The following is a 25,439-nucleotide window of genomic DNA, read 5'->3' as shown; positions in this document are numbered from 1 at the left end:
AACTGGAATGCGACTCAGTTCACAGCTGCATCGAAAGGAAATTAAAAGGACGAGACATTCATTTACCTAGTGATTATTTACGAATAACAAAGGAAGCAAGAATGAAGCCCTTTCCATATGAAGTGCAATATTTTAATTTTAAAGATTACTCAATCAAGAAATATCAAAGATATGCATCTATTAGACCTGGAAAGGTAAAAATTAGTAATACTATGAAACATTCTTTATAACTACCTGTCATTTTCCCTTTAAGGTCACAAATGATCCTGTGGTCACCGATATTAGAGCTCTCCAATATTTGCCGAATGGAAACATTTATTACAAATTGGATTTTGATGATGAATAATATAATATATCCTAACCCACAAATTTGACAAAAATCTAAAGCTAATCACTCGTAAGCCACTGCAAATTTTAATACACAATATTTACTAAAAAATTAAAAATCATATGTTTGTATCTAAGCCCTTGTGTAACTGACAGTTTCAAAACAAACAAACAAATACTTTCCAAGTTTAATATAAAACGTCTTTTATGTCTACTGAAAAAAAATGTTTTTAGGGTTACAAGGTATTAGAACTTCACAGACGTTATATACCTCCAGATCCACTACCCTCCTCCCCCCTTTCCATACCTTCGCCTCCTATTAATAAAAATATATAATGATTTTTACGTTATCACTGAAATGGTATATAAAGACACTGACATTGCAATACAGAAAAGCTTCAATGGTTTTAATTTTGCATATTTACAAAAAATAACACTATTAATACTTCAAAATATAAGGATTGTGCTGGTCAATCTTTAATTAAGTAGATGATAGATTTGATTGCACCATCTGTATAAAAAAGGATCAAGAAGAATTTGATTTTCTCATTTATAAATTTAATAAAATACTTTATAGATACATCACAAAAAAATTACACTTTGTAATTAAATAAATAACTATGTTTTTTAGTTATTTGTTTGAAAACCAATCCGTTGTCATTGCACCAAAAAGAGCCGCTGCTGAACGCATAGTATTCGCTGTATCCAATGATTTCTTTGTTGACTTTACCTTTGGTGAAATCTAAAATGCATTTATTTAGTGAGTAATAAGTCAAAAAATTAATGTTTAAATATTAGGTAAACAGGCCAGAATACACTGTAAGAATTGATTCTGTTTGGCCAACCAGATTATTGTTATAGCAAGGAAGGGTTTTTTAGCTAGATGAGACAAACCTATTGTTAATAACATCACAAAACTTTGTTAATACACACTTGTAAAGATAATCGACAAGATCGAGTTAAATTTGTCTTTAAGATAATATCTTTTACTAACATTCTATTAATCAATAGAGAAATTTGTAAACAATTACATGTATTTTACAGAAGTTGGTTATTAAAAATTAAAACAAATTAATGAAAATCGCTGTCGATTATGTTCTTTTTAAATAATTGATTAGATTTTAGTTAACACTCCAAAAACCTTTGCATACATATTTTAAGATTTGTGATTATATTCTTTTTTAAATAACTGATTAGATTTTAGTTAACACTCCAAAAACCTTTACATACATAATTTAAGATTTGTGATGCTGTATTTGTTACAAAATGAACATTTTCTAAAAATGCACAAGTTTATAAATTCAAAATGAATTCTTTTGGTAAATAGATTTTATATAACTTTACTATACCTTTTGATCTTTCGATTGTAAAGAAACGGCGGTGGCAGTTTTTTGTATGGGGGCAGTAACTGGTAACAATGGAAACCAAGAGTTTGAAGATGGAATGCTAATTGGTAGAATGGATGGGTCTTTTTCGTGTTCTTTATTCTTTTCCATCATCCCCAAATTGGATAATTGATTATTATTTGGTAATAAACATCCTAATATCACCTAAAAACATAATTGTTATATTTTTAATTTATTTATTTGTAGACAATGATTAAAACTGACAGCTTTTAAAATGGTTTAATAATATTAAAACGATATAATTAAAGTAAAAAAAAAATCAAGTGAAACATTAATATGGCTTACAGCCTGTCAACTACCGTAAATTAAGTGCAACAAAACAATGTTTGATTTTAATAAAATTATTTTAGGTGAAATAATGAACAGTCACTGTACAATGCTTAGATTCAGGCTAAAAATACGGAAACAACGTGGGGAAATAGAATAACAAACCGATAAAGAAGAACTAACAAAAGTGACGGAATAAATAAATGTCAAACAGCAAAAAAAGAGGACTGATTGTGGATTAATATGCCACAAGAGTAAGCTCAAACCGTCAGAGTTGATAAGGAAAGTCAAAACTTTAAAATAGTAAAATAAATCTACTATTTGTGCAAAATGTCAAGGCCCCTCACTTTAGAGATCGATATCTTCGCAACGGCTCGATAAAAAAAATTGGGACAAAGTTTATTGTAATCACTGAACATTTCTACGTATGCTAACATATGTTAATTTGAAAATTTTCGGATCCGCGGTTTTCTTTTTATTGCGAAATTGGACGGAACGCTCCTCTCCCCGTATAGCTTATTTCTGTTTCTCTTTAATTTGTAATTCCATTAAATCGCTCCTAGAAAATTAGGGAACCCTAATTTTGAAAAACTGATAACTGAATCCGACAAACCGACATTGTTTGACATATTTTCGTAAAAACTGCGTTGAAATCCGCCAGGTCGTTTTCGAAATAACCGCATCGTATTAAACCGCGATTTTCCGCGAAACTACCGTATTTTCTCGAATCTAATCCGCACCCTTTTTACAAATTTTATATGCTCTAAAATCAAATGCGGATTACAATCGAGTGCGGATTAGATTCGCAGTCGTATAGTTGCGATTTGGAAAATAGTAAAATAAAATCGCATTATAACAATAACGCTGTTAAGGGTTTTAGAACGATATTTACATTTTTATGTATCATTTTCTGTCCATATTACGTCATCTTCGGATCTGTCCAAAGCAGTGGTTATACAAAACTTCTTAAATGATGTTATAATATTGTTTTCAGGGATCGTTTTCCATGTGTGTTCCTGGTCTACGACTCCATACTTGTCTTAACCATTCCATCATCAGCTTTTCCATTATTCATCCTTTTATTGTGCCCTAACTAAGACGTCATTCGCGAAGTCTTTCGGATTTCAGAATGGTTTTTTTCTCAATATTAATAATGACAGCAATTTTTCCCTATCACTTGTTACTGCTAGCATACTAATGTTATGCACAATTTTTCGCAACCACTCGTTTCTAAGGAAATTGGGAGGCATATCCAGATATACTGCCATTTCGTCGGCATTCACAGTTTGAGACAAATTGAAATTTTTTTGAAAATCATTAGGAGCTTTTGGGAAATTGTAGTTTGTCCAACCTTTGCTAGTATTAAAATTACAGAAAGAGTAATCGAATTACAATTAATGGACTATTTTACGGAATACAACCTTTTACCGCCTACACAGTCAGGTTTTGGAAAGCATTATGGCTGTAATACAGCTCTATCGAATATTGTGGACGATGTCATACGAAGCACAGACCAAGGAAAATTGGATTTGGGTCCACTGCTATACTCACTTTACACATCGCATTTTAACAGATACATAAAAAGTTGTAATCATCATTTCTACGCGGATGACACCCAGTTATATATATCTTTTCTGCCATCGGATGTCGATGATAGGCGTCACTGCCTTTGTCTTAAAGCTGCTAAAACAGAGCTGATTTTATTTGGGCCAAGAAAGGTGATAAGTGACAATTCTGTTCGGGATCGGGTCAAGATAGTTGTCAACAATCAAGTATTGCCGTTGAAGGATTGTGTGAAAAGCTTGGGTGTCTTATTGGACCAAAATTTAAACTTTAATAAACACATCAATAAGTGCATTGCTTCCGCGTATGCTGCTCTTAAGCTGATTTATGGCGGTCGGTCGTTCCTCAATCGTAGAACAAGGGTGCTTTTGTGCGAGGCCTTGGTGTTAGCGCATTTTAATTATTGTGATACATTGTATGATCAGTGTATTTCGTATAGTAATACGAAAAAAATTCAGAAAATTCAAAATTCTTGCTTGCGCTTGATATTTGGGTTACGGGGACGTCAGCATGTTTCGCACAAATTAAAGGATTTGAGTTGGCTCAACATGAAAAACAGGCGCATACTTCATTCGGCGGTTTTGTTCTTTAATATAATTACTTTGAAGAAACCTCCATACTTGTTCAATAAAATAAAATTTCGTACCGATGTTCATACCTTGAATATTCGATTCAAGGGCACTCTTACCCCGCCGATACATCATCACCAGCTATTTAAGAAATGCTTTTCATACCAAATAACACATATTCTTAATGATTTGCCATCAACTATAAAATGTTGCATTTCTTCAAGGTTGTTTCGTCACAGAGTGAATGGCCGCTTGTCTCAAATTCAGAATGCATTGTAGGGCGACAGGGATCGGGCAGTTTACGCTTAGTAATTAATTATGATTTCATCATCGGGTCTTTTTCTTTTCGTTTTTCTTTTCTTTTTCTCTCTTGTATATTTAGAATTAGTTTTATTAGGTTTGAGTGGAAGAGCAGGTGCTGTTACGGCTGCACCTGAACTCCGCCTAATTTGTGCTGGCTTAATTTATAATAATTTTATGTATATATGTATACTATGCATAAATATATTATTATTATTATATATTTATGGTTAACAACAAGCATCGCATCATTTTGTTGTTGTCGAATTGCTCAGAAAAAGATGCGGATTACATTCGCAAACTAAATTTATTTACCATTATGCATTTTTAAAATCGGAGTGCGGATTAGATTTGAATGCGGATAAGATTCGAGAAAATACGGTATATGGAATATCAAAAAAATAAAATATGCCCCACATTAAGAACACATCGGTTTACCACCAGTTCAAATTTGAAATGTTTTCGTCAAATAGTTTTGGAGAAAAAAAATCGCAAAGTAGACAAAGTTGCTGGCACTCTCAAAAATCGGGTACTTTTTTCACTTAACTCGCGATATAAGAAAAACCGCGGACCCGAAAATTTCCAAATTAACATGTGGTACGCAGAAATGTTCATTGATTTCAATAAACTTTACCGCAATTTTTTCCATCGAGCGGTTACGAAGATATCGATCTCTAAAGTGAGCGGCCTTGACTTTTTGCACGGATAGTAGTGAATGATAATAATATCAAAATTAATGTTCCTAATAGTGATGACTGTAGAGAACCAATAAAGCTGCTTCATAGCTAAGGGCGGTCTTGGCCTCATATCAAAACGAACATAATAGGTTGTTAATAAAAACTGCACCAATAATATTGAGAAAAGAACAATTATTGAAGATCTTCGGAAGAGACGATTTAAAACACTGGATAATGCCAGTATTAAACTAAAATGGAAAATCTTCAATATAACCAATATTTTTCTTATTTACATTTGTTTATAAGGTATATTATATTTATAAACGCTGTCAGATATGGTCCCATACAAGACTATTGTGCTAAAGAGCCAAGATGCGTTAAGCGTACTGTAAACCACAAATTGTGTTAACTACAGTCAAAATCATCCAGATTGTTACAGCGAATGTATTGTAGCTCAAGAGAATATAGAAAATAAGAATAAATGTTACGAAGCAAAGGATCTATTTACCTATAAAACCAACAAGAAACAATAAACAGGTAAACCCAACCCAAAAATGAAAAAACATTGAATTATTTAAGACAACAGTCAAATAGTAATCCGAACGAGGAAAAGATTGCTCAGCCAAAATATGCCAATAGAACAAATCTTACAATTAATTTTAATTCATCTATATAAACAAAGACAAATGTTCAAAAACCTTGATGAGCGTTTAAATAGACTTGAAAATAGCAATAAAAGATTCGATGTCTATTTGAGAAGGTTTCGACTGAGGGAGACGAACGGGATGTGTGTGTGATGAATGAGGATATCCTACAGCATATCTTGCAGCAGTGTCCGGATGGGAGAAGAGTGCAGAACAGAGAGAAGTTCAAGAGGAAGAAAGGGAAGGTTGAATGGGATTATGGATGATAGCGATATAGATGATTGGCGGCAGTTGTTTTGGTTATCCAGGGTAGCAGTACTAGTTGTTGGTAGGCGGAGGCGGCCCCTGCCTACCAACAACCTTGGAACAAGGCCCCCCACCTTGGAGATGGTTGGGTTGGGTTGGAAAAATATTTAAAAAAAACATGTTGAAACAAAACTAACATTTTCGTATAACCTAAGTGTCAAAAAAGATGCTAATTTAAAAATTCCTGGAAGCCAGATTTATTGATATTAAGGAATGAGACTTACTCTATATTAAAGCTCAAAGCTTTCTCTTTAAAATGATGTATAATAATTGTTGGGTTGGATTGGAAAAATATAGAGAAAAAAAATGTTGAAACAAAACTTACATTTTCGAATAACCTAAAAGTGTCAAAAAAGATGCTAATTTGAAAATTCCTGTAAGCCGTATTTATTGAAATTAAGGAATGAAACTTATTTTAAATTAAAGCTCAAAGCTTTCTCTTTAAAATGATGTATAATAATTGTTGGGTTGGATTGGAAAAATATAGAGAAAAAAAATGTTGAAACAAAACTTACATTTTCGAATAACCTAAAAGTGTCAAAAAAGATGCTAATTTGAAAATTCCTGTAAACCGTATTTATTGAAATTAAGGAATGAAACTTATTTTAAATTAAAGCTCAAAGCTTTCTCTTTAAAATGATGTATAATAATTGTTGGGTTGGATTAGAAAAATATTAAAAAAAAACATGGTGAAACAAAACTAACATTTTCGTATAACCTAAGTGTCAAAAAAGATGCTAATTTAAAAATTCCTGGAAACCGTATTTATTGATATTAAGGAATGAGACTTATTCTATATTAAAGCTCAAAGCTTTCTCTTCAAAATGATGTATAATAATTGTTGGGTTGGATTGGAAAAATATAGAGAGAAAAAAATGTTGAAACAAAACTTACATTTTCGAATAACCTAAAAGTGTCAAAAAAGATGCTAATTTGAAAATTCCTGTAAGCCGTATTTATTGAAATTAAGGAATGAAACTTATTTTAAATTAAAGCTCAAAGCTTTCTCTTTAAAATGATGTATAATAATTGTTGGGTTGGATTGGAAAAATATAGAGAAAAAAAATGTTGAAACAAAACTTACATTTTCGAATAACCTAAAAGTGTCAAAAAAGATGCTAATTTGAAAATTCCTGTAAACCGTATTTATTGAAATTAAGGAATGAAACTTATTTTAAATTAAAGCTCAAAGCTTTCTCTTTAAAATGATGTATAATAATTGTTGGGTTGGATTAGAAAAATATTAAAAAAAAACATGGTGAAACAAAACTAACATTTTCGTATAACCTAAGTGTCAAAAAAGATGCTAATTTAAAAATTCCTGGAAACCGTATTTATTGATATTAAGGAATGAGACTTATTCTATATTAAAGCTCAAAGCTTTCTCTTCAAAATGATGTATAATAATTGTTGGGTTGGATTGGAAAAATATAGAGAGAAAAAAATGTTGAAACAAAACTTACATTTTCGAATAACCTAAAAGTGTCAAAAAAGATGCTAATTTGAAAATTCCTGTAAGCCGTATTTATTGAAATTAAGGAATGAAACTTATTTTAAATTAAAGCTCAAAGCTTTCTCTTTAAAATGATGTATAATAATTGTTGGGTTGGATTGGAAAAATATTAAGAAAAAAAAAGTTGAAATAAAACTTACATTTTCGTATAACCTAAGAGTGTCAAAAAAGATGCTAATTTAAAAATTCCTGGAAGCCGTATTTATTAAAATTAAGGAATGAAACTTATTTTAAATTAAAGCTCAAAGCTTTCTCTTTAAAATGATGTATAATAATTGTTGGATTGGATTGGAAAAATATTAAGAAAAAAAAAAGTTGAAATAAAACTTACATTTTCGTATAACCTAAGAGTGTCAAAAAAGATGCTAATTAAAAAATTCCTGGAAGCCGTATTTATTGAAATTAAGGAATGAAACTTATTTTAAATTAAAGCTCAAAGTTTTCTCTTTAAAATGATGTATAATAATTGTTGGGTTGGATTGGAAAAATATTAAGAAAAAAAATGATGAAACAACACTTACATTTAAAAGAGTCAAAAAAGATGCTAATTTAAAAATTCTTGGAAGCCATATTTATTGAAATTAAGGAATAAGACTTATTTTAAATTTAAGCTAAGAAAAATCTAAGAAATACCTTTTTGAACAACAAAATTCAACAGCACCACTTTTCACTAAACTTCTAACCTCACATCTGGATGAATAAGTTTAAAGTGTACCTAAAAATCCTACAGTGCGGATTGCGACTTTTTTATACAGATTCTTTCTTGTATACACTTGTATAGTAGAAAGTACCGACAGCTCTAAATGTGCCGAATAGATAACTACAGTTTAAAATGAGTGTTTAAAATCACCGGTACTTTAAAGTACCGTCGGGACACAAAGGGTTAATCCCTTGCGACCTGTAAATAACCTTTTAAAGTATTTGATAAATAAATAAATAATTACATAAATTTTATTTTAAATTAATATTAACGATTTTTCGCTGCTTAACTTTTCCTAAATTTGACAAAGTTTGACATATAACCTCCATTACTAACCTAACATATATTTAAATGCAAGGTTTATAGAACATAAGGTTACCTCATTCCCTATGCCTCTGTAGTATCGATTATTACCCCGCAAATTGACGTCACTGGTTCGATACAGTCAGAATAAGAGATAGCCTATACGTGCCTATACTGTGGTACAGTCTATATAAAATATTTAAACCTCGCATCGTGTTGTGTTGTTCATAGAACCAGCTACGTCACTGACCCACCTTGCCTCTCAGAGGAGGAGAATCGGTATTGGGTAACCTTATGTTCTATAGACCTTGATTTAAATGTATATATGTGGTGAAATAATCTAAGTCGTACGTCCATATCTTAATTCATACTATTTTTAAACGTGAATAAATACGAATTATAATCGAGCAGGGAAGGGGCAGATTCGTCGAAATGACGAGGTTTTTATGTTGTCTATTTAAACCTTGTAATGTAACGAGACTAGAGGCATTTGAGATGTGGATATATCGAAGGATGCTAAAAACCTCATGGACGGAAAAGATAACCAATGTAGAAGTGATAAGACGGATGAGATAAGAGAAGGGGGTAATTGAGACAATTAAATGAAAAGTATCAAGTAATCCAAATTAATATGCAAGGAAGAATCAGAGGAAAGAGATCCATAGGGAGAAGACAAAACTCATGGTTAAAGAACCTGAGGGAAGATATGGCCACAGAATAAGCAGAAATGACACTGATGTCGATTCGTTTGATATTAGCGGCATCTCGTTTCGTGTCCTCGATTTAAAATCCACCATCTTATCGCGAGTTACCAAAGGCACATAATACACTGGAGATATTTCGCCAAATCTTTACCACCAATACCAGCATACCTTGGCAACTCGCTATAATATGGCGTCAGATTTGGCAGGATGCCGCCATTGTCACTTCTGGTTATTCTATGGTATGGCTGCAATAATAAGCAGTTATTTAGATTTGTGGTCTCAAAAGTGAAAATCGCCTTAATGCTTAATGACCTTTTAAAATATGTTCTTCAATAAATAAATCTTGGATTTAATTTTTTCAGCCATTGTTTGAATCATCCTATTCATATTTATACAACACTATCATAAATAATGGAAATTTTAAAATAATTTTTGTTTATGACATTGTTTTGATAATTGTAGATAGATTTGTATTATTTAAAATATAAATTATTATATTTTTAATGCATATTTTACCTGTGATTGTAATGTACATCGTTTAACATTATTCTGCAAATACCCATAAAATACATCCAAATCAAATGGATCGACATTTTCCCGTAATTTATCACAAACTTCCTGTGATTTTTGAACCAGCTTCATATTTTCCCGTGGTACGCAAAAAACAGTTAAAAACTTAACATCAAACAAAAATTGTAAAGCTTGTTTTTGCGTTAAATCTCCAGCAACAATTTTTTCATACTGTCCCAATAAAACTTGAACGTTTCGTTCCAAAAAATTTAAATGTACCTGTTTTGGTAACGTATGCGGTAAAATACGGCTTAAACAATCACATAAATAATTTAAACTTTCTTGTAATGCTAAACTCAATTGATAAGGAACTTTTATGTGCGACTTGAAAGTTTTTTCTTCCGTCTCTTCTTGTATTTCTATTGTGTCCCATTTTTGGAAAATGTTTAAAGTTTGTATTACGTCCAAATTTTCGTATAGTTTATGTGAATACTTTTCGACATTTATTGTTATATCATCAACCCAATTCGTCCAAAACGTAACGTTTGTGTTTGTTAAATATTCTGTTATCTTTTCCCATTCTTCTGCTGGATTATAACAAATGCAACGTTTAAAATTTGGACATAAAACTATTAATGCCTCAATAAATCTTGCGCAAACTAAAGATTTTAAAACAAAGTTTGAATTTTTAGACTTGTTTATGTGGTTTATTAAGAATTCAGTCAATTTTTTGGTATTATTTAAACATTCCTGAGTAAGATGAATTTCTAATTTACTTTTATCTGCAAATTTTCGATCTGCTTTAGACGATTTTAACGAAAAATTTAAAGTAAATAACGAATTATTGTATTCTTTTCCAAATAAATAAAGCGATAAATCCTTTAAAATATCCAAATACTTTAAATCGGCTTTTTCACATAATTTAATTATGTTTGGCGAATATCCACTTGTTTTCATAGATAAACCGGTATGAACGTTTTCTATTTTACTGATATCATCTGCATCCTCATTCCAAGTATACCACGTCAAATCATCTTCGTTCTTTTCAGTTAAATTTACATCATCCAAAACGTTAACGATTTCTTTTTGTAGAAAATCTAAATTTTCAGATACTTTTAAACCTATTAAATTTAAACCGCGTTTCGTAATTAAATCTTGAAAGAAATAGTACCAAACATTAAAATTCGTTGGTAAATTTATTTCTGAACAAATCGATTCCCAATCATCACGAATAGCTAAAAATAATTTGTTGATTAATATTATTTATTTTACAGAAAGAAAGAATAGAGAATCTCTAAGCTCTGATTTAAAATTATTATAAACTTTGGTAATTTATAATTTTAGCATGATACAATCTTACCTCGTTTCAGATTAGTCTCAAGTGTGGAAAGAAACGTCGAAGATTAAGATGCTAAGAACTCAAATTTGTTGGAATAAAATAGTTGGTTTCACAGCATTATGAATGACGGACTTTGAGATCTTTAAAATACCGCTGCAAGTCGAGGATATCCTGCAGAAGTTTAGAACAGTCATTCAGGGAAGAGGTATGAAGAAAAAGTTTGTCATCTGCGTACATTAAACATTGAGCATACTTATCAACAAAAAATATATCATTAATAGAACACCAGATAGGACAGGAATCAGATCGCAATAATATCCGATTAATATCCGATAATATACAATCTGGGTTTTTCCGCAAACATAGGAAACTATCCAACGCAACAAACTACCATTAATTTGAAATTTAGCAACTTTAGCCAAAAGAAGCCCATGATCAACCCGATCGAAAGCTTTCCTAAAGTCTGTGTAAATAGCATCAACTTGATATATTTGATAAAGTGAACTCAAAATATAGTCCATATGTAACAAGAAATTGCTCTAAACCGATCGCCCAGAATAAAATCCGTGGTCTAGGGTGAATCTAATTCTTAACATCAAAAAATAATTGTTTGTAGACAAGCTTCTCAAAGATTTTGCTAACAAGGGAAGTGTCGGAACTGTCCCTCACCGATTTTGTTGCAATTTGGTACAGCGATAGTAGGGGAGGTGCGCCTAAGAGTACGCATACGAGAATTTTCCATCAAGTAACACTTGAATAGGTTGCTCTGACAGGTTTTGTATTTGAGGTTACGTTATCCACTAATTTTGTTCTTTAAAGCGTTGGTAACAGTAAGTAACAATATTTTACGGATATTCTTATAACTTTTTCATTTCGTTGTGTAAGGTATTGTGTAATAAACATCACTAAATTCTAAACCTATGTAAAATCAACATCAGACGACCCGGCTATTCTTATTTTAGATAACCATATTTCCCACTACTCCTTACAAGCCATCACGTTTTGCCGAAAACATTTTATAACGTTATTGTCGTTACCACCACACTCGAGCCATAACTTGCAACCTTTAGATAAAGGTTTTTTTGCTCCTTTAAAGCCGCATTTTCATCAGAATGCGATAAATGGATGGTAACCAACCCAGCAAAACCCATCACTATTAGACAGATGGCAGCCTTATTCCATTCGGCATATTCTAAAGTTGCCAATATTCAAATATGCGAAAAATCTTTTAAGATGACTGGGTTTTATTTCCATACAACTCAGATACTTTTAACGATGTAGATTTGATGTTTGACAATCAACAAGATTTCGATAGTGAAGATGCTTTGCCACTATCTCATTTTTTACTTAAAAGACAAGATATAATAATATCTGAACTATCAATAAGCTATCACGATCATCAGACACAAATTCAAAAACAGCAAATATCAACAATTCAGAAAGAACAAACCACCATCGAAAACAGTCAACCAGGACCAGGGCCATTAATGACACCTACAAAGACTCATTGCCAGACACAACAGAAAGAACTAATCACATCAAAAAACACTCGATCATATCCGTCGACAACCAAACACTCAGACATTCAGCTCAAAATTCAGAAAAAAGAAACAACACCTAAAAAGTCATTCTCAACACCAAACAAAAGTCTTCTGACGATACCAGCAAATACAGGATGTCCCGTTAAGGGTACGGAGCGGCTGTATTTCGACAACGCTAAAGCCTAGAGGTTTGGGAAAAAAATCCTTATAGGCAAAGTGGCCAAGAGAAATAGTTGGAAATTATTTCGAAGTTCGTAATTCGACGGCTAGGGCGTAACTGCCATTGAGAAACATAAAATTCCCGCTATCTCAGAAACTTAGAAGATGAGCTATAATTTTGACAACATCATTTAATAGCTTGGATAATACCGCATCGCTTTTGTTTTGCGATATTTCTCATATCTGTCATAATAAGGGAGGGGGAGGCCAATGCGTTTTCATATGTTTACATTTTAATATCTCCTGGACCATTCAACCGATTTGTATATTTTCGGTGTTGTTTGAAAGAGCATTTTATGCTCTTTTTAAAGATATTTTCAGTAAGACCGTTCGCTTTAAAACAAATAAGCTAGAAGGCGTTATCTGCAGCGATTACATATTTTTATGATTTTTGAAGAAAGGTTACATGGAACGGTACTATTTACTTCACAGGCCCTTAGTCACCTTAAAATTTGCTAAATTTTAGTGAAAACCGCATCTCGGTAAAGCCACCCGTTCTCGAATTATAGAAGAAAATGTTAAAAAAAAATAGAAGCAAATTTTTTGCATTTTGGACGAATTAATCACATGTTAAACTGACCAAAAAATATAGTAGACTGGGCTTATTTCCAGCCCAGTCCCAACACCTCAATTCGAACTGCCAAAGAAGATCTGGGAATCATACTACGAAACTGTCGCGTTTTTCATGTATAAAAAATAAATTAAGAATTTTTTGATTTGTGTAAATATTATTTTCGTTATTGTAATCGATTTTAGCTCTTTTTAGTACTAATATTAAGGGACCTAAAAGATAATTATTAGCTCACGTGCATCAAGTGACATAAACAAGTGAGTCTTTGACAAGAACTCATTGAGAAGGCTTGTTTTCCATGGCACACTAGGCTAAATACGCTTATGATATGTGTGCATTTTTCAAAAAACTCTAATTATCTCCCAAAATATTAATGTTAGGTATGGGACATATGGAATACAAAAGATGTAGAATGAGACACTAAAGACGACTAAGAAATAAAATATGGGGGGTGCCATTTAAAAAAATGAAGTTATGGTACTTCCAAAACATACTCCATCATGTTGCTTAATCATGTTCTGAATCCTAAATTGATATCCCAAAAATCGAGTGTTCTCTGATTTTTTAACAAATGTCTGCTAGAGCAGATTTTTCTAGAAAAAATCGAATAACTCGAGAACGGCCGAATCAAATTGCTCTTAAAAAATTAAGTAGGTGACGACTTCCGGTATAACCGGAAATGCTAGAAATCTGAAAATATTTTAGTCAAAGAGAACGCAATTTATAATACTTAAGTCTGAATTCTCAAATTTTTATTTTGGCCAGAACACCAGAAACGTCTAATGACCGGTCTCGCTGAGACAACCTGTATATGTATATCAATGGAAAGCTCTTTGAAAATGAATATCAGTTCACGTTTACCACATTTCGATAGCTATTTTCGTCTTCAGCCTATAAGCGCATATACAGGTGTCAGGAAAGCAAGACCACAAGTACCTTGACCAAAAATATGATGATTTAACTTAACTCAACTTATCTATATACAAAATTACTTAGTTTAGCCGCTAGAGGGCTTTAAAAATTTTTTTTTTTTAAATATGTCGAAAAATCGTTAATGGATTTTATTCATTTTTTGGTCATGTGTTTGTATCAGTAGACTACAGCTAGTTGTGGAATAAACTCTAATTTCGAAAATTATAGGGTGCTTAAAAACTTTGTCACAATAAATTATATATATATTATCATTTTAACCCCCTTTACAAACACTACCATTCTTTTTTTCTGAGTAGTTACTTTAATTTAGAAACTATTTTCTCTCTTACAAAATTTCAGTTGGGTGAACGGTTTAGCCATAAAAAAATATTTTCTAAATCTCCACAAGCGCGAATGAGTGATATAAGGTAACACTAATAACGTTTTTTTTTTAATAGTTGGTTAGGTATAATTAATTTTAAAAACAAAAACAGTTTGTCACTTAAAGTTGACAGCAGTATTCGTATTTTCTGTTTTGCGTTTTATCTTTGATTCATCATGAATGTTTAACGCCCTCTAGCGGCTAAACTAAGCAATTTTGTATATAGATAAGTTGAGTTAAATCGTCATATTTTTAGTCAAGGTACTTGTGGTCTTGCGTTGTACACGTCATTTCGGGACATTCTGTATATCGTCCGCCCTGATTTCCAACCCTTATAACTCACCCCAGGGACTTTATCAGCACGTATAAAAAAATACGTAAACCTTATTTTTGGCCATACTATCGCTGTACCAAATTGCAACAAAATCGGTGAGGGACAGTTTCTACACTTCCCTTGTAAGTAGTGGTAAAAGAGAAATTGGAGTATAATTCGAAGCATAATTACAACTACCAGACTTAAAAATTGGTATGCCATGGGCTTTTTCCAAACCGTATTATTGATGAATTAATCTTAAAGTGTTAGGTGATTTTCCTCTGTTTAAACCGCTTCCTTTTGGCGTTTAATTCATTAAACTCTCTCTAAAGCTCTGCCTAAAAATATATTGAACGTATCGTTCAATAGAAGAATGCAAAAATTCGGTTTAGAGAAAAATGAAGATTTAAGAAAAAAAATGTTGAAAACAGAAATATTATTTTTACTTTTATACAGGGTGAGTTATTATTTTATCCCGGCGGTCGATAGTTACTAGTTAGTATCTAATATCTTTGAATACTATCATCTACCTATAGCCAGTAGATACAGTCAGACTATTGTCTGACGTAGTTTCAAGACAAAATCGGAAAAAATGTCGTTTTTATATCGTTTTCAAAAAGATCCTGTAATAGGCACATTTTGGAAGAACAATTGAATATCTCAGGAACTATGAACGCTGTGTAATAGTAATATACACGGTTGTATAAACAAATTTAGTTGTTTGTATTCATAATATGATAAAATATATAGGTGTTCCATTTAACAAAATCTACATACTCTTCGGTACGCCTAAATGGAACACACTATATAAGTAAAAATAATTTTACGTAATAGAAAATGGTGAGTCAAACAACTTTGTGTAAAACATTTTTTTCTTTCTCAAACAGTTAAGAATAACTCACCCTGTATATTTAAAAAACATATTTCTGATATCTTTCTATATCCAGCTCAAAGATTATCCATTCTTTCTGACTTGTGTATATTTTAAAAATTAAATTTAATAAATCTTACATATTTTTAAAGCTTCCTCTCGAATAATATGCAAACCCTTTATTGTTGTTACAAGTTCTAAAGCATCTTTAAGACCTGCATTAATCGTTTCTCCAGTCGATTTTATCCAATCTTTAATTGATTTTTCTAAATCATTTTGCCACTGGTCACTTATTGTGTAACTACATTTGGGTCTAAAAAATAAAAATATATTGTTACAGCTTATATTTTTGATGTCACAATATGCGATGATTCATAGCAAACAAAAATAATTATTTTTAATAGATTAATATATTATGACAAAATAAATTAATTTAAATAAAAAACAATGATTCATATTTATTAGATACCTAAAATTCGAAATGTTTTTAATAAAAGTTTCTATTCTAAAAATTGATTGAGTACAAACAAAATTGATGTAACTTGACATACCATAATTAACCATAAATCAATTTTAAATTTTTATTTGTTCAGTTTTTTCCATATACTTTTGAATTTCAAAAAATATAATAATGAAAATTGCTATATATTTTCAACATCACAAAAATGTATGCAATATTTAAGTATTCTTAACTCACAATAAATTTAAAATTAGGTCAAAATCTCAAATATATCAACAAATGTGGTATAATTTTTCAATTTAAAAAAATTATATTTGTTGTTCCAACCATCATAACTAACAAGTCATAAGACGACAATATCGATCCAGAAACTCAGAATGTAGTGTCTAACAAGCTGACACAACAGTTCTTGTGGATTGTGAAATACTTAAATTGATAGGGAAATTATCTCCCATCAGTTTTAGAACCGCCGACTCCGACCTACATGTAATCCAACGCAGTCCAATGGCAGCCCAATTCGATGAGGTTTCTTCTCCTAAGCCGACGGTAAAGGCTAATATTGTCAAGTAGCTGTTGAATCTGTGCTTTGGACTTTCTTCGTGCATCCCGGCAACCTAATTAATACCTGTTTAATGGAAAGAACTATTAAGTCCTTATGTAAATCCGCATTTCACACGTATCACGGAGCATCTTATTTTGCCACGTCAGGATTGGCCTTGATGTTGCCATCGCTTACCCAGTTGAATACCATATACCCAGATCGATTGAAGGATTGAAGTGTCGCCCCAAGAGCAAACACAGTTGTCGCATTCTGAAGCCGTTCTCTGAGTTTTTTCTTCACATGTTTCTCTCATTTGAGTTTAGTTTACAAAATCTAGCCTAGATATTTCGCGGCAATTGCATATGGCACAACAATACCATTTATGTGCACTGGCAGCGTTTCATTCATTTTACAACTCGATAAATTTACATGAGAACGCTTTAGCTCATTGAGTTTGATTGTCTATTTTTGTGTCTACATTGGGCCATGTAACTGGCTAGGACATAGTCCTCTTGAGTAGCTTACCAGTAACATCTTGTACTGTTAATGCAGTATAAAGTATTGCTGCATCATCAGCGAATGTTGCTGTGCTATGTCATATGTAAACTAGTTACATAGTTGATGGATTTTAAGTGTGAATATATCGCTTCCTGTCACATTCTAAAAAGTCGTAAAGTTGGACGTGATTAGCACGTATCATTTATACATCAATTTACGAAGTAATCCTTGGTACCAAACCTTACCAAAAACCACATCAAGATACATCAAGTAAAAGTAAAAAGTAGCAATGCTTATTTTCTAGTGTCTTCTTGATTTGATCTGTAATCCTGTGAACCTGTTCAATGTTGTCTTATAATTATGAGTGGTTTTAATCTCTGTAACAGAAGCTTTTCGAATACCTTCGACATGATAGGTAACAATGATATTGGCCTATACGACTTTATACCATCAGGTAGCTTAGTGGATTTCGGCAGCATAACTTGTACTACTTTCTAACAAACTATGCATGATGCCTATTTGAGGAAACTTCTTACGATTCAAGTTGGTACAAATTTGGTATACCACTGCACGTGGTGATGAATCGATGCTTTGAGCATCTGTGTTGATGCTCGCTGAAAGACCACTAATTTCTAAATCATGTGAAAATATTTGCAAGATAATTGGTAAATGTTTATGCTTTTTGCATATGTTATGTGATCCTGTGATCACGATTTTAAGTGAGCATGATTTTTGAAATTGTTCTAAGTGTCGCTTTCTACAGCAAGTGTCGTTGTCCTTGTGAGCTTAATTCGTTGAGGTAAATTGTAATAGACTTTTCGTTAAATTTTCGGATTTCTCACTTAGGTTATTAACATTTGTTGTTAAGGATGGTTTTGTTTGATAGATTACGCTGCCGTTATCATGTCAAGCAACGTTGCTTGACGAGGTCTCATTTTGGGTAATTAGCTCGGATGAAACAGAGTTACGAAACGCTGCGGAATCAAGAAAAGAGTTTGTAATAAATCTTCGTCATTCGTCGTTCACGGATTAAAACAACATATGTTAAGATACCACAATGACGAGTACATGACAGTCTTAAAACGACAATCGAAAATAGAGGAAAACAAATCAAAGAAAAAACGTGAGCGTGAAGAGTCTTCTACAAGTAACAATTCACAGTTCACTGTGCAGTCAACCTTACATCATGTCAGATGACGAAAGGTACACGATCAGTATAGCCGGATGATAGCGAAATGGCCCAGAGGATTGATAAAACTATCATGGATGTTATGTTGATATGCTGCCGTTTTCGTTGGGAGAAGATGAGGCGTTTAAACGTCTCAATTTTCGCGAACCTAGCGCTATTCACAAACATATAAATTATCCTCTTTTTAATGTAAAAAGCCGATTTGAAAAATATCAGTTCTTGAGAAATAAATTTTTGAAATGATCGACAATTTTATCGAATTTTGCAATTTTCGCCGATTAAGTTTTAAAAATTCGTATAAAATCCATTTCTTGGAATATGAGTATGAACATTTCCCAAAATGTTAATAAAAGTGTCCTCCTTCCAATGAACCAACACATTTTGAAAAATAACTTTTTCGAAAACTGCTATTAAAAGTTGACTTTTGCGTGGTACTTAGCGACCGTCAAAACGATAGTTTTTTGTCAACAGGACGTACAAGTCTTTTACGTCCAGCTACGACAATCAAAGAATTTGATACTATTAATTGTTTTATCATTTCATTTCACGTTTAAATGCAAATTTATAATAGTACATTTGTTCAATAAGTGAGGTTAAATCGATGTGACGTTAAGGTCGCGGTTCAATCACGTGATGTTCGCAAAAGTGCAAAAAAAATTTGTATAGTTCCGCTGTTGGTTAAAAGAGGTCGTCGAGAGTTCAATTCAGTTATTCATAGCGACGCTTTTTTATATCAGCTTACAATTAGTCATCCTACCGTTGAAATATTTTATTCATTGAGGAATATATTCTGGTTTATTGTTAGCCTTACGCGATGCCTATTCTCGATATTATGTGGTGTTCTTTTTTTTTTTTTTGCGAAATGTTAATATTGTTATAGTTGGTGTTATTTTCATAACTTAACATTTTTACTTTTAAACAATTAATTTTTATTTTCAATTATTTATTCAAATGTTTCTATTACCTAAATTTTGGTTAACACAAATTTTTTTACCAGTATTAGATCCTAACTCAACATTAACAATGTGTTACAACAATATTAAACATTTTCGACCCAATTCCACTGGAATCAGATTTTTCGCCATATGCAGGGTGGATCAGTTTTTAATCGGGAAGCTTTACTAGGATGTAGTACTTGCCAAAATAACACAAGTTTTTTATATAAACATAGGGTCCCAACTCTTTTGTTTTCGAGCTATGGGCTGTCAAAGTTGAGCCAAAAATTTACATTTTATCTTTTATTTCGAGTATAAGCAAACCATAGAATTTGAATTTTTGTATGTATGTACTACTGGCTGATACCTTATTTTCAACCATACCTTAAACTTCCCTAGCACCCTCTAAGGGGATGCAATTCACCATCCCCTTGATTTATTTTATAAGAACTTTTTAACGCTATGTAATATTAACATAAAAAAATATGGGTTATAAGCACATACTTTAGTGGTACTTTTTTGTCTCTTTAGTATTTTCTTTAAGGTGGCGATTCGAACCTCTTGGGTTCATAAAAGTGATAAAAAAATCGGTTTAATTTCGTCAGTCAATGATTAATATTTCAACAATAATCATGCATTTAATTTTACAACATTACTGAATTCGTCACTTGATTATATTTTATACAGGGTGTTTCGGTGACTCGGGGAATAAATTTAACCACATATACTAGAGTGAAAATGATGACGATTCATGTAAAAAAAAATAGTAAAAGTCTTCAAATTTCAAAGATACAGGCCATCAAAGTTAGGAAATTTTAACACATTTTTCCAAATATCTTAAACACTATTTACAGTAAAGCGCTGAAATTTGGTACAGTATAAATGCTAATATTCATAAAAATCACCGTTTTCGTGTTAAATCCAAAAATGTTGGGTTCCGATTTCAATAGTGCTATTACTAAAAAAAAGAAATCTAAGTTTTTGAACATCCTTTAGTATTTTTTATTACTTGTCTTGTTATTTTATGTACTTTTTTTATTATTCCTGTTAGTGTTGATTTTTAATTTATTGTTTTTGAGTTCTTTTATTAAACCAACTAAAACAAATCAAAAATGTGATTTAGCTAAATCTACACTTGGAATTGAATATTATGAAATGAATATTAGCATTTATACTGTACCAAATTTCAGCGCTTTACTGTAAATAGTGTTTAAGATTTTTAGAAAAATGTGTTAAAATTTCATAACTTTGATGGCCTGTATTTTGCAATTTGAGGACTTTTACTAATTTTTTTTACATGAATCGTCATCATTTTCACTCTAGTATATGTGGTTACATTTGTTCCCCGAGTCACCGAAACACCTGTATATGATGGTTTTTTATTGTGAAATAGTTTTGTAAAAATTGTTATTCTAAGCTGGTTTTTTTATTGTAAAATAAAATTAAAGTTGTTATTGATTTTTTATAATGTAGAACCGTTTTTTTTGTGAATAAATAGTATTATTGTTATCTATGTCTATTACAAATTATTATTACTTTACTTTAGATTATTTATGTTCTTATATCTTGATAACAATTTGCTGTGTTATTTCTTACTTTCTCAGTGTTAATATAATCACTAAAAATTAGGGCGGAAGGACTGTGATCAGCAACTCATTCATTATTATTGCCTACAAATCTTCTATTTGTTATATATATTTATTTACTCAGTAGTTAAAAGAGAAATTGGCCATGAACAAATGTTATTACCAACTCAAGATTAGTAATCAATTTATAATACGTTTTATAACATTTTATTGGCAATTAATTATTTTTTATATTTATTTTTTTTTTAAATTTTTAATTAGTACCTAAAGCCATCTATAAAGTAATTGCCAAAGGTTTACTTAGTACTGTTTTGTCGATTTTAGGCAACCCATTTTACACCTTTTCGTAATGACTAAAAATTGTGACAAAATCGAATATCTTCAGAAAAAACACATTCATGAAATAATCACACAGCTATTGCACTTTTACGAATACGGAATCTGTTCCTAAGATACATAAGCATTAGATGACATATTTGCCACCTCGTTTAAGTCCCTAATCTCTTCTAGAGAACGATTTGTATTAAGCCCTTATTATGACTAACTTTCGTAATTTATTTCTGTCAGCGTCATGATTATTTTAGAATACTAAATATGTCATTCCGTAGAGTAATATATGTACTTCAAGCCTACGTATTTACTTTTTTATAAATATGTAGCATTAAGTCGTGAATGTACATCTACGTAACCTCTCCCGGCGTATATAAAAATGGACGCTTTGAACCGCCCCCTTAAGTTTTTGACATAACATTAAATGAATTCTAAATGTCATTATACAGAATTTGGTCTTTTTATTAATTTACATATATACATACTAACTTTAGAATACGCAGTTTTCGAAAAAATGTTGTTTGATACACGGCAGCGAAATTCTTTTGCATTCGAGAACGATTTTTTTTGCTCGCTATAGCTCGCAAAAAAAACTTTCGTTCTCGAATGCAAAAGTGTCATTTCGCTATCTTGTATCAAAAATAACTATTTAGAATTTGAGAAAACAATATTTGATGTTTTGATAAAATTTTCGATGTTGCAATTTTCATCGATAATTTTCAAAATTCGCCATAAAATTCATTTTTCGAAAACTGCTATTAAAAGTTGACTCGAGTTATCGTCAAAACGATAGTTTTTTGTCAACAGGACGTAAAAATCTTTTACGTCCAAAAAAATAACTATTCTTGAAGGAATCTTATAGAAATATCACCAATTATTAATTAAAGTATCCTCTTTTTAATGCAGAAAGCCGTTTTAAAAAAACACTTTTAGTTCTTGAGAGATAAATTTTTGAAATGATCGACAATTTTTGCAAATTATGCAATTGTCGCCGATTAAGTTTTAGTATGAAAATTTCCCAAAGTGTTAATAAAAGTGTCTTCTTTCCAATGAACCATCTCGTTTTGAAAAATAACTTTTAATTTTTGAGAAAACAATATTTGAAGTTTTGATAAAATTTTCGATGTTGCAATTTTCATCGATAATTTTTAAAATTCGCTATATAATTAATTTCTTGAAGGATCCTTGTCAAAATATCACCAATTATTAATTAAAGTATCCTCTATTCAATGCAAAAAGCGGTTTTGAAAAATCACTTTCAGTTCTTGAGAAATAAATTTTTGAAATTATCGACAATTTTTTCAAATTATGCAATTTTCGCCGATTAAGTTTTAAAAATTCGTATAAAATCCAGTTCTTGGAATATGAATATGAAAATTTCCTAAAGTGTTAATAAAAGTGTCCTCTTTCCAATGAACCAACTCGTCTTGAAAAATAACTTTTAGTTTTTGAGAAAACAGTATTTGATGTTTTGATAAAATATTCGATGTTGCAATTTTCATCGATAATTTTCAAAATTCGCTATAAAATTAATTTCTTGAAGGATGCTTGTGGAAATATCACCAATTATTAATTAAAGTGTCCGCTTTTCAATGCAAAAAGCCGTTTTGAAAAATCACTTTCAGTTCTTGAGATATAAATTTTTGAAATGTACGATAATTTTTTTGAATTTTGTAATTTTCGCCGAGTAAGTTTTAAAAATTCGTATAAAATCCATTTCTTGGAATATGAGTATGAAAATTTTCCAAAATGTTAATAAAAGTGTCCTCTTTCCAATGAACCAACTCGTTTTGAAAAATAAGTTTTAGTTTTTGAGAAAACAATATTTGAAGGTTTGATAAAATTTTCGATGTTGCAATTTTCATCAATAATTTTTAAAATTCGCTATAAAATTCATTCCTTGAAGATATCAGGTTTAATAGCACCTACTTAATGCTGCACCGACTTATCAAGCAATACATTTCTATGCCATTGAGCATGGAGGTATACCTACACTCTCCTGCACTGTCTGGAAACATATTAAAAATTTAATAAATGTGCTGAAATATTTTTATGAGGCTACACTCGACATATCCTCTGATACTGCCTGTATTTCGATTATTATACCATTATGCTGTACTAAAATAAACTATAAAAACAGTGTTGTCTTGTTGTTTTATCATTTTTACTTTAAACATTTTTTAACTTACGTCTAAGTTCTTTTAACATTTTTGACAATTCAGCTGATGATGGCCTATTAGCCAAAACCGGTACTGAATAGATTAATTTTATAGCGAGAAAGAAGTTATTTTATTTAAATAAATTTTATTTATTTACTTTTATAACTCGCAACATGGATTACCAAAAATACTTTTTTTAAGATTTTAGTTAAGCATGCTACTTTTATAAATAATTATTATTTTGTATTAATATTCTTTTGCTATAAATCATCAATTATAATTATGATTTCACTATTATTGAATCATGGAAACACAATTTTTTAAAAATATTGAAATTCATTTTACTTACCTGAACTCTTTTATAATATCAGGAATGTAAATTATTAGTGGAGAATGTGGTAAAACAATTTTTGATAAAGTTGGTGGAGAGTCTTCATTGACTATTTCTTCAAGTTGGGTCCATATTAAACCAATTTTAGAATCTTTATAAGCTAAAAAAAGTGATACATAAATATTACAACACTAATTTAAAATTGTATCCCAAACATTTAAATATAAAAAGATAACTTACATACAAAACAATCATGTATTAATAACACTGTACTAGTTAAACATTTAACCATAGCTGAAAGTTTTTGTCGAACACTTCCATGATTTTGCATAGTTACTTTTTTTAAAGCAGCTTTTCTAATTTCAATAAATGTATTAACTAGCTCAGAACTGGATTGATTCTCAAGTAACATCAAAGTATTTAAGTCTCTACTTGTTTGCTCAGCATCCAATTCAGGCATTTGCAAATTCTCTCTAACATTTTCAAGAATTCTTGTACGTAGTGACTCTAAATTGGATTTAATTCGGTTTAAAAGGGGTACTTTTTCAAGGATGTCTTTTTTTAATAAACGTAAACCAGTATGAACATGCTGTGCCAATAAATAATACTGGGCTGCTTTTGAAAAATTATTTTCATCCAAACCAAGCCATATATGTTCATTTAAAGCTAATGTAAGACGTATTTGCATTACAATAGTTCTTTCTTCAGTTTTATCACTAAAAAAATATTTAATTTACATAACACTTAATAATTTTATTTCCCAACTTACAATTCTACATCTTTAGTCTCAGAATCTAATTGTTTTTGATTACAATCACTAAACTTTTCACACATATCTTGAATATTGTTAATGCCCTCTAAAATCTTCTGGGACATATCTTTCATAGAAGCTATAGCATCAGAAGCAGTTAAAATATCTTTGTATTTATCACTAAAAATTAATTATTTAAATCAACATTCAAAAAAAATTGTAACACTAACATACCTAACCATTGTTCTTAATTCAATTCGTTTTCTTTCTATTTCCGCATCAAACATCTTCTTTATAACAATAATATCTTTGACGTGGTGCTCCTCAAAGAGCTTGTCCACGTCAATTTGTAACAAATTATTATTATACTTCTCCATCATTAAAGCCACATCGCTTTTCTTACCACTAAGTTGCGTGTAACCCGGACTTCTAGTGAAAAGTGGCGTAAACATTCTCACTTTGGGATATTTGTTACTGCGATATATGGTAACACTTAATCGCGGTAATTTCAACTTTTACGTTTAATTAACTGTGCATAAATCAACTTTGTGTCACATATTTATTGATAATTTTATGTGTTTTAATTATTGTCTTGGAACTGTCTTGGCTTCGTAGGTTAGCAGTTTGACAGATATGGTGATAATAGGGGTGAAGTTAGGGTAACAAACCCTATGATAAGTCTATGATATATTTACAATTTTGAAATTATTCGTTATTTTTAT

General features: G+C 30.9%; 1 protein-coding gene across 2 annotated transcripts; it reads right to left on the bottom strand.

The window, feature by feature from the left end:
• Positions 1 to 858: 858 nt before the first annotated feature.
• Positions 859 to 25,341, bottom strand: LOC111420160 (conserved oligomeric Golgi complex subunit 1). Of its 2 annotated transcripts, XM_023053084.2 has the most exons (9): positions 24,952 to 25,341; positions 24,736 to 24,897; positions 24,207 to 24,682; positions 23,985 to 24,126; positions 16,078 to 16,250; positions 9,796 to 11,024; positions 1,677 to 1,877; positions 1,558 to 1,604; positions 994 to 1,069 (listed from the first exon to the last, which is right to left on the bottom strand). In XM_023053084.2, exons 1-8 carry the CDS (start codon positions 25,167 to 25,169, stop codon positions 1,587 to 1,589), a joined length of 2,619 nt encoding a protein of 872 aa, XP_022908852.2. In that variant the 5' UTR covers positions 25,170 to 25,341; the 3' UTR covers positions 994 to 1,069; positions 1,558 to 1,586. The 2 variants fall into 2 exon arrangements, with proteins under 2 accessions (XP_022908851.2, XP_022908852.2); XM_023053083.2 differs by lacking the exon at positions 1,558 to 1,604 and having other exon boundaries at positions 859 to 1,069; positions 24,952 to 25,340.
• Positions 25,342 to 25,439: the final 98 nt, after the last annotated feature.

This window comes from Onthophagus taurus, chromosome 7 (genome assembly GCF_036711975.1).
Source record: "Onthophagus taurus isolate NC chromosome 7, IU_Otau_3.0, whole genome shotgun sequence".
In the NCBI taxonomy this organism is placed as follows: domain Eukaryota; kingdom Metazoa; phylum Arthropoda; class Insecta; order Coleoptera; family Scarabaeidae; genus Onthophagus; species Onthophagus taurus.
The sequence above is the reverse complement of the archived record's forward strand: the minus strand, read 5'-3'. Positions and strand labels throughout refer to the sequence as shown.